General features: G+C 39.2%; 2 protein-coding genes across 2 annotated transcripts in view; both read right to left on the bottom strand.

The window, feature by feature from the left end:
• Positions 1–877: 877 nt before the first annotated feature.
• Positions 878–5,413, bottom strand: sycp3 (synaptonemal complex protein 3). Its single transcript, XM_008305373.1, has 8 exons — positions 5,287–5,413; positions 4,459–4,540; positions 4,128–4,162; positions 3,771–3,888; positions 3,434–3,533; positions 2,630–2,728; positions 1,654–1,758; positions 878–931 (listed from the first exon to the last, which is right to left on the bottom strand). The coding sequence occupies exons 1-8, from the start codon at positions 5,411–5,413 to the stop codon at positions 878–880; spliced, it is 720 nt and encodes a 239-aa protein (XP_008303595.1).
• A 1,841-nt stretch (positions 5,414–7,254) lies between these two features.
• Positions 7,255–9,990, bottom strand: part of actr6 (actin related protein 6) — a 7,426-nt gene continuing 4,690 nt past the window's right edge. The window contains 3 exon segments of the mRNA XM_008305372.1: positions 7,255–7,904; positions 9,151–9,289; positions 9,610–9,921. Of these exon segments, the coding sequence (XP_008303594.1) occupies positions 7,775–7,904; positions 9,151–9,289; positions 9,610–9,921 (581 nt within the window). The 3' untranslated portion in view covers positions 7,255–7,774.

The raw sequence follows: 9,990 nt of genomic DNA, 5'->3' as shown, positions 1-9,990 counted from the left end.
CTTCATTTTTCAGGGCCGGTTGCTACGTCCATCTTTTATATAGTCTATGATCATCACTACAGTATATTTTGCACCATAAAACACAGCGCCTGTTCTTTCACACCATCTCTTCTGCCCTTTGTTTGTTCAACATCCTCTACCTTCTTACATATGAGCACGTCTTAACTTTTCTGCACCATAAATACTGCACATGCTTTTTTTAATAAACTGTGTTTCCTGCACATCATCTTTCTGAACTGTTTCTGTTCATTTATATGTGTTACCCGAGTACGTGTGAGTAGAGGCAGGTGTGTCTGAATCACTGTATTATTTTGTTAACAGGGTAAATGTGGCACTAGGTGGAGACACAGAACTAAGAATTAATGCACTGATAACTTGTTATTGCTGCATCTGACAATAAAAGCCTTTAAATGCACCTCTGAGAACTGAGCTGTACTAACGATACTGTATGCTGTGTGGGGTGATACATAAACCGACTTTTACACTGGGACACGTTGCAACAAACTCAACTGTACAAACACGTTTATTTTTTTACTCTCACAGAAGGTTGAGATAATTCTCCAGGTTAAAGTTGTTTTAATGTGAGTTTTTGATCCTCAGCTCTTTAACTAAAGTCATCTTAAAATACATTTCATACAAAACGTCTGTAACAGAGACGTTTGTTTCTATTCTGACTTTACACTGAAATAAATCGTAACTCATCTATAAAAACCATTAAATAACAGGAACAAGTAAAAAAGCAGAAACACTCGATGTTAACGTGACACGTGGACATAAAGCTAACAGTGTGTAACCATGACAACCCATACAGTAACCATAGCAACACCAACCCAGAACGCATCCTGAACACAGGAACCGTCGCCGTGGTAACAGCGGGCTAGAACAGCATGGAGTGCAGCGACTTGCGGACGGTGGCCATTTCCTGCTGTTGCTGTGGAAACACAACGACACAGATTCTGTTGTTGTTTATCACGTTTGTTTACTGTTACTGCAGCACTTTGGGACACACTTTAATTTGTTGTCACACTTTAGAAGACAGCACAACGCCGTCACATCAGGGAGGCGTCTGATTGGTTTAGAACAAGGATCTCCAGCTCCGGTCCTGGTGAGCTACTGTCCTGCAGGTTTTAGACGTTTCCGTACTTCAACACACCGGACTCAGATTAATGGATCATTAACAGACTTGTGTAGAACTTGACAACAAGCTGTTGGAGATCCATTAATTTGAATCAGGTGTGTTGCAGTATGGAAACATCGAACACCTGCAGGACAGTAGCTCACGAGGACCGGAGTTGGAGATCCTTGGTTTAGAACTTATCCTGCAGCAGGGAAGTCCAAACATCCAATCTGAGCTATGAGGACACACCTGGATTGTTCCATCTCAAATCATCAGAGACCTTCTGCTCGACCATCTCTGAACCTTTTTATCATAAACTACAGATATTTTAAATGCTATCTGTGAAATTTTTGACTCAGCGTCACGAGTTTCATGCTCTGTATTGGAACCATTCTACTCTGCATTGTCCTGATCAAATAAATTCTAAATTACTCCCTCTTCAATGAGGCATAAATTCAGTTTACTAACTACTCAGGCTGCCTGGTGAAATTCACCGGATTCCTTTGTGTCACCTGTGAACGACAAGCTGAACTCACCGTGTCCATGAGGATCTTCTTCTGCAGCGTAGCCATCTCCTTCTTCAGCTCCTGTTGCGCCCCCTGCAGGAAAGCCTCCTGGCTCTTCTCCATCTCCTCCATGTTCTGGAGGAAACACATTTACACGTTCAGGCGTCGCTTTAAACACAAACCGTCTTCATCCACAATATTTGTCATGCAGCAAGCGTTACACTCTGCTAGAAGAGTTTCCTGATGATCTACAGCTTTAAGAAAGAGTGTTGGGTGCTCTGAAGGATTCTACAAATCTACAGAACTGCACACAAAAGTTTTAGACACTTTAGATGTTTGGATTTTAACTATCAGGAGGCATCTAAGTCCAAACATCAACCCATGTCTGTATTTTTGAAAGCATCCTTACTTAACTTTCTACATGTTGTGCTGTATGTCTGTCAGACTTCAGTGCAGCAAAGCTCTCTCTCCATAAAACAACAAGTAAGGAGCAACTTTGACGAGTGTGAGAGTTAACAACAGTAAATGACATCAAGTTGGTTCATGTGAAGGATGAAAACAACCCCTGATGTTGTCTGTCAGGGTTTTTCCTGGTCTAGAATCAGCCTTTGCAGGATGACAAAGACCAGCAGTGAGCGCAATTCGTCAAAAAGTAACTTTGCAATGTGTCTGTGTCTGCATTTTCCTGATATTTCTGAAGCATTTGATAAACAAAAATGTTCGTTATGCCAAGTAAATGAAGCCCCACTTAACAAAACAGGTTAGAAAATAATACTGTCTTTAGAATTCTCGTTTTTTTAATCATTTTGTTGCCGGCAAAACCTCTTTAGGTGGCAATAAAAAGTTCTCCATGCAGGATAAAAGTCAATCTGTCACTGTGCATAAAGATTGAGAGGAAAGCTGCAGCGTCAGTGGTGACAAACCAAACAGCTAGTTTCTGTAAACAGGACGACAGCTCTGCAGGTCGCTGTTGCTCTGCATTCGCTCAGGTTTTCGCAGGTCTCACCTTCACCAGCTGCTCGTAAAGCTCTTTGACGGTTTTCAGCTTCTGCTTCTGAGTGACTCTGACCTGCTGCAGGATTTTCTGATGCTGCCGGAACAGATTCTGAGGACACAAAGATCAGAGAGTAGCACCAACAGGCTCCACACTAAACACTCTAACAGAGGTTAATCTGAGGGAATCTGGGGGGATTACATTCATAAGAGCATTTTACTTTATGGTTCAGTTTGCTGTACGTCTAGTTAATGCACCAGAACATCACATAATTAGTACAGAAACACACATAATCCCTCGTGTCCTGCTGTTTGCTGAAAGATGTGGGAAAAATTAAAAGATGCATCGTGACACGAAGTCAGATCACCCCTTATGATTCATACAGTAACAGTTCAATGCTGCTAAAAATTATAATCGGAATGAAAAAGCATTGACTGTGGGGTAAATAAAAACTATAAAAAACTATGCCAGCAGGTTTGAAAGGTGTGTTTGCTTTAAATAAATAAATAAAACATGAAAATGACAACATTTGTCAAGGGCAGAAACTGTAAAAACGAAGAGCACTGTTAGATTTTTGCTTTCATACGGTCACTGAACAAATAATGTGTGCAAAACTGTGTAGAATATAATGAACTACAGCATGTGAGCTGTAGATATCTGTACTGACAAACATGTCCTGGAACAACGACAGTGTGGATCTCTGAAATGTTCTATTTGACAGGGAAGACCTGAATTACGGATATCTGCCACACATTTCCAGTCTGGATAATAAATGTTAAAATGGCTCTATTTAACCAAACATCAGAGCTAACTGACGTTGATCTTCTCCTCCTGCTCTTCAGCTCGCAGGGCTTCAGCCTCCCACTGCTGCAGCGCTGTCGACACCTGCTCAGAGTACTGCTGAGTTATCTTCTGTCTGCAAACACAAACACACTGGTTCAGCATAAAAACACGTTTCCACTGCAGAACGCAAAGCAAATTTCTTTTTTTCTTTCATTATCTAACATGCATCAGTGCAAGCTTTACAACAGAACTAATGGAGACTGTCTAGTCTGTCGAGGAATGGTTGCACTTAGTTTACTCTCTCACTCCTCAAAGATGAAATCAGTCACTAGTTTGATCAGGTTTTCTCTGAGGAAGCAGAAGGACAAACCTCTGGCCGTGGTGGGTGTTCCACAGCTGCTCCAGTTTGTGTTGGCTTCCCTTCATGTAGTTCTTCGTCAGACACTCCAGACGTTTCCTCTTCCCCTGCAACACCTTGCTGATGTCCGCTGGATGCAGAAATAACACGAAACGATAAACAGCAGAGCTGGATACAGTCACGATCGATCATTAATGTGCTGATTAAAGATCACTGCACAGTTTTGTGGCATGACATGTAAAAAAGATTAAAAATTTAAGGCAAGATCAATGTGCTCAAATGTAGGTTAAATCCTGACATAAACAACTTTACAGGAACTAACAGCTTATTTATTTCTTCAGAGGAAATAAAATAAAAAAGGCTGCTTACCTCCAAATTTCTCCAACATAGACTGAACCTCATTTCTGCATGTGTGAAAAGACACAAGTTACTCTATGAACTGCACATCAAGGGCACAATGTCTGTACAGTTAAATAAAGCAGTAATACATATTGTAGTCTTTTAACAGAAAATTAAACTCTGTTGACAGCAGAATGATCTTTTGAGGTTCTACCATACAATGGTTTGATGCTTTTCTTTGTCACACATGACAGTAACCTGACATTTGAGCGTTTGTGGAGTTTTATATAAGGTAGTTTTCTTTATTTTCTTCCACCTTGTCGTCAAAAATAGTGAACAATAATAATAAAATAAGCAGTACCCCACAGCACAGGTTGCTCCCTGCTCTTCAAAGTCAGCTGCAGATCTCTTTTTCGTCAGTTTTTCCAGTATTGGTGTTTCATCTGGAACAGCAATAGTCATCGAAATTTAAAGCTAATATCTCTAAAAGCAGTTCTGTGTTAGCTTTTTAAACTCTTCCTTACTGTGCTAGGATTAAACACAAAGGGAGAAACAGCAGGTGTGAAGATGATCAGAAGAACCACAGTGAGTGTGTAGTCCTGACGGTGAAGCAGAGCGATGATATGAGGCCGAATGAGTGCAAGAGGTGTTGGGAAACTATATAACACTATAAATGCTTGTATATATGTATACCAGAATACTGGCTGTCAAGATGACTCCCAGTCTGCAGAGGTTTGGCAGAAAAGGAATATACTATATTTAAAAAATCAATCAATCAATCAAACATGAGTTTCTAAAGAAGAGAAAAAGTGGAAGCTATGACCTGGCCAAGCATGTTGTCTGAGCTGAAACTAAAAGAACTATGGAGTATTTTAATGAAAAAGGGTAAAGGAAAAATAACTTCTAAAGAACGGCAGAACATCTCTGCAGAAATCTGGTATCTTTCAAGCTGAACAATATCAACAATATATAACAAATAAAGGTGCAAATATGAATGTGGAGTGATATTTTCTGCATAAACTTGCTATACAATTCTGAATTATTTGATATTTAACTAATATTGTAAATACTTCTGCCACATACTGTACATCTGCTTTTACTTTTGGAAGATAAACAGCAAATCTGGCCTACCACAGTGGATTAACAATGATCACCACTGGCCCTACCTGGCTAACATTAGCTTGCTTACCTCCTCTGGCCTCGTCCTCTGAACCACTTAGATCCTTCTTTTCAACCTCTGCAGTAAAATCATAAACGTCTTGATTAGATTTCTCCTCCAGGAGTTTCTTCTTTACCTGTTTCCTTCCTGTCGCCATTCTTGCTGAAAGTTCTGTTGGCATAAAAGAGGTTAGCTTGCTAACGCACTCCACAAAACACGACACGACAAAATGGCGGCGGCTAACGACGAGCTAATGCTAATATTAGCTGTAGCTGCTAAAGGTTAAAGTCATTGTTAATGGCGGCGGCTGACGTTCAGCTAACGCTCATATTAGCTGTAGCTGCTAAAGGTTAAAGTCATTGTCAATGGCGGCGGCTGACGTTCAGCTAACGCTAATATTAGCTGTAGCTGCTAGCCAGTCGAATCACAGTAAATGGCGGCTGTTTCGTCTAAAAACTCACAAAACTCGGTTGTAATTCAGATTTAAACCTAAACGTACTTCTTCTGACTCTACTATATCTAATTTATTGAATTAGCAGACCTTAACAGGTACAACACAACTAACCTGCTGGTTAGCTCGTAGAATCGCGGCTGGATTCCCGCCACAACCTACCGAGAAGCTCCGGTTTAAAGCTCAGCACAGTTTATTACTGCGGCCAAAATTAACTACAAAAATAAAAAAGTAAATAACATATTTTTTTGTGTGTGTATTTGTTCTTGATTTCTAACTTTTTCATGATTGCATAGGCTGAGGAATTACAGATTAAAAAAAAAAAAATCCCTCTCAATAAATATTAATATATGAATTTACTATTAATGTCTCAACTTGTCAGCATTTAACTGTTAATATCCTTTTTTTTAAAAAATAAATTGTGGTTTAAATCTCTTTAAAGGTTCAATCAAACTCCCATAATGCAGTTTTCCACTTTTAAATAGTGACTACAGCTCCTACATTGACTGTAATGCATCAAAATGATTTTTTAAAATGATTTTTTAACATATTTTAAACATTAAAGCCAATAGGATAAATAAAATAGTTTATTTCTTTATTTTACATATAAATCCCATCCATAAATCATGTTAATTACAATCTAAATAACAATATTACAATCATATTATACTGTATTATTGTCTAAATCATCTAAATGTCAGGTCTGATTATGATAGAAACTGCAAATATTTCTTTGTTCCTAATTATCTGGTTTCAAGAACCGTTAAAGCTTCACTAAAACAAGTCTTCACTGTCAGCACAGACATAAAGTTCTGCATATTTGCGTGTTCTGATTGTTGGATCCTGATGAAAGCAGCTGTAGACAGATGTTATCTTGGAAATCCAGCTCTGACAAGCTTCTTTCTTTCTTAATATTTTGATCCTGTTTGAATTGTGCCATGAATTCAATTTAATTTGTCAATTTTAAAGGAAATGTTAAAAGGCAAGAAAGTCTTTGTTTGGGGTTAAGAAAGTAAAGGATAGTAATTAGTTTCTCCCTGTTACCTTGAGGTATTTCCTCTAGTTCTTCCAGAAACAGGAAGTAAGTCTGAAAGGAGGTTAAAATCAAGTTAGATGTTTATCCATCTAGATCCTGAGCAGTGACACAGAGGGAACTTTGCAGGGTAGGTTTTCAAATAACGTATTTTCTATCTTATACTTCAACAGCTGACAAGACAAACTTTTAAAATTATCTTTAAAGATGCAAATATCAACCAAACTGGATCAAGAAATTATTTGCCTGTCACTTTGACAACCGTACGCAGTTTTCCCCAGAATACGGTACAATTATTATACACAGTCTGTAAATGTAGACTGTAAATAAAAAACGGTGAAAATAGCCTCAACAAAACAACCGGAGAAACAAAGCAACCAGAAACAGACATAAAATCATCCACAGAGACATAAAACCACCAGAAAGAGGCACAAAACAGCCACAAACTGACCCAAAAAAGTCACAGAGATAAAAAAAAAATAAAGAATCACAGAAGGAAACAAAACTATAAAGAGACACAAAAAATTGTTTTATTGTGTTTTCCACATCATGTCGTGTGTTGTCTACGTCTGTAACACTGTGATGATGATGATGATGATGATGATGATGAAGGTTTCTTGTCATCATCTATGAGCTCTTCACTTCAAAAGACTCAATAAAAAAACAATGTGAAATAAAAAAATAACATACATTTACCTCTTTTGTCTTTATTATTACGTAAAAAAAGACGTCTCAAAATCTTTCTTTGAATCTAAATCACTTCAGGTTCTTCCTGGATTTCAGAAAGTTTCCTCTACGCTTGTTGAAGACAGAAAAAGTAGGCATGTGACGAAAATATAAACAAAAGGTAAAGAAGTCTGTAGTCTGGTTGGATGTGGTGTCACAGTGTAATTAGTCCAACACTGTTTACACCATTTAACAGCACATGGTGACACTAAAATAAAATCCAAGTGCTGCAGAAGGAACGTCATATTTCGCTTGTTTGAGTCCGTGTTGAATCCAGAACAGACGGATCCAGTTCAGCTTCAGCTCAGTCAGATATCAAACTTGTCTTCACAGATGCAGTGTCCGTTCTCCTCGTAGTCCTCCCGAGTCACCACCATCTCGTCGTAGTCGGGGTTGTGGGCCAGAAGCTTCCCTCCTTCCCACGAATAACACACCGGACTGAAAGACAGGACAGGACACACAGGTTTAAACCGCTATCGGCTGCAGGACATCGATGGGAGGCTGTCTTCAGTAGCTTCCACTCAGGCTGAGAATCTGGAGGTGTCTTTGAAGGCATTCAGCTCCATCACAAAGGCTTCAGAGAGAAAACAAAAAGCTGTTCATTGTGGGGGGTTTGTCTGTTTGTGGTCATTTTGTGTTTCTCTGTTGTTGTTTTTCATCTTTTCTAGTCACTTAACAGTCGCTTTGTGTCACTTTGCATCACTGTGTGGCCATTTGTCGTCTCTTTGCATTTGCTTTGCATCTCTTTGTGGTATTTCTTGAGCGTCTTTGTGGTCATTTTGCATGTCTTTCAATTTAATTTGTGTCTCGTTCAGTTTATTTTAAGTCTCTTACACTTTGTTTTAAGTCTCTTTCAGGTTATTTTAGGACTCTTTTAGTTGGTTTTGAGTCTTTCAGTTCATTCTGTGTCTCTTTCTGTTCGTTTTAAGTCTCCTACACTTTGTTTTGAGTTGCTTTTTGTTCGTTTTAAGTCTCTTTCTGTTTATTTTAAGTCTTTCGATTAATTTTAGGTCTCTTTCAGTTCGTTTTGAGTTACTTTCTGTTAATTTAAGTGTCTTTCTGTTCGTTTAGCGTCTCTTTCTGTTTGTTTAGTGTCTCCTTGTGTTCGTTTAACATGTCTTTCTGCTTGTTTTAAGTCTCTTTGAGTTCATTTTGTCCCTTCTGTTTGTTTCAAGTCTTTCAGTTTGTTTGAAATCTCTGTCTGTCGTTTTAAGTCTCTTTCTGTTCGTTGAGTGTGTCTTTCTGTTCGTTGAGTGTGTCTTTCTGTTTGTTCTTAGTCATTCAATTAATTTTAAGTCTCTTTCTGGTCATTTTAAGTGTATGTGTGGTAGCTACGCATCTTTTCCTGTTTGTTTTTGTCTCTTTGTGGTCGTTTTACATCTTTCTGGGACAGTGTTGTCTGGAGGATCTGTGCTTCTGTATGAAGTGCAAATAATTCCAGCTTTAACATCTCAGAGCTACAACGACAGACAAAACTGTCCCATAGAGAATGCAGCATACATGTAGTTTAAATTACTACGAGTTATTGTGATATGCAGCTGGACAGTCCTGGAAAAAAATGTATATAAATGTCAGTACATTAAAGTCCCTAATAAACAGCTGCAGGCCTTCAGTTTAATTCACTTAATTCTTCAGAGATGTCTTCCGACGTCAGACTGAGGTTTCCCGGTTTAGCTTCACTTACTTGGGAGGGAGCAGCACCGACACGGGGAGGTGGGCGGGGGCCAGCGATCGAAGCTCCGCCTCCAGACGCTCCCTGAAGCCCGGAAACAGAGAGTTCCCTCCGGTCAGGACGATGTTCTGGTAGAAGTGGGGCTGCATCTCTGAAGGCAGAGGGACCCGTTAGCAGAGGGAAAGTACTGATGAACATTTATATTACACAGGTAGTCGAACTGTTTATCCACTGTTGTTTATGACTGTTGTACTTGTTCCTCATGCTGTGATGAAGTCTGTTGACTAGTTTGAGTTTAAGCTCCTCATTGTGGCTGCTCTGATTTATTGTTAGTGACTGAATTTATCTCCATGCAGATGTGGATTCACTTTTTTCTACTTGTTTTTCATCTGTCCTGGGACTTGAAATGAAAACATAAGAGACTTTATCTGAAACTCTGGTAAATCAGTGTTTGTTTTGTGTGCGGCCGACCTTCCGGCAGGGACTGGATGGAGTCGACGATGGCCTCGGGGATTCCCATCTCCTGGATGCCGATGTCCGACGGGTGGAAGAGCATCTCGGGGACGGCGAAGCGTTCATTGGCCAGACGCAGGATCTGTTCTCCTGTCTTGTACTTTCCATTAAACACCATCTCTTCTTTTGGCTGAAAGACAGAAGGACCAGTGGATGGATCAATGGGTTCATCAGTAATCACACTAATCAGTCGTTGTAGCCCTACTATATTATTTATTTTTTTAGAAAGAATGTTGTCTCACTCGGGCGCGTCTTGATTTTAAGTAAAAACTAATAAATGTGCACATTGGACTCTAATATTTTAATATTATCATGGATTTGTTAAACTTCTGTTTTTTT

The sequence above is a fragment of the Stegastes partitus genome, unplaced genomic scaffold (genome assembly GCF_000690725.1).
Source record: "Stegastes partitus isolate 25-593 unplaced genomic scaffold, Stegastes_partitus-1.0.2 Scaffold2489, whole genome shotgun sequence".
Classification (NCBI taxonomy): Eukaryota; Metazoa; Chordata; class Actinopteri; family Pomacentridae; genus Stegastes; species Stegastes partitus.
Note: the sequence above shows the minus strand (reverse complement) of the source record. Positions and strands in the feature narration are given on the sequence as shown.

What these genes read in the sequence shown, in the direction of transcription:
- sycp3 (XM_008305373.1), bottom strand. Translation starts at nt 5,413, where the DNA reads ATGGCGACAGGAAGGAAACAGGTAAAGAAGAAACTCCTGGAGGAGAAA. An exon ending in TTTACGAGCAGCTGGTGAAG is followed by an intron (nt 1,759 to 2,629) that starts GTGAGACCTGCG and finishes TGTTTCCTCCAG; the next exon opens with AACATGGAGGAGATGGAGAA. An exon ending in AGAAGATCCTCATGGACACG is followed by an intron (nt 932 to 1,653) that starts GTGAGTTCAGCT and finishes GTGTTTCCACAG; the next exon opens with CAACAGCAGGAAATGGCCAC.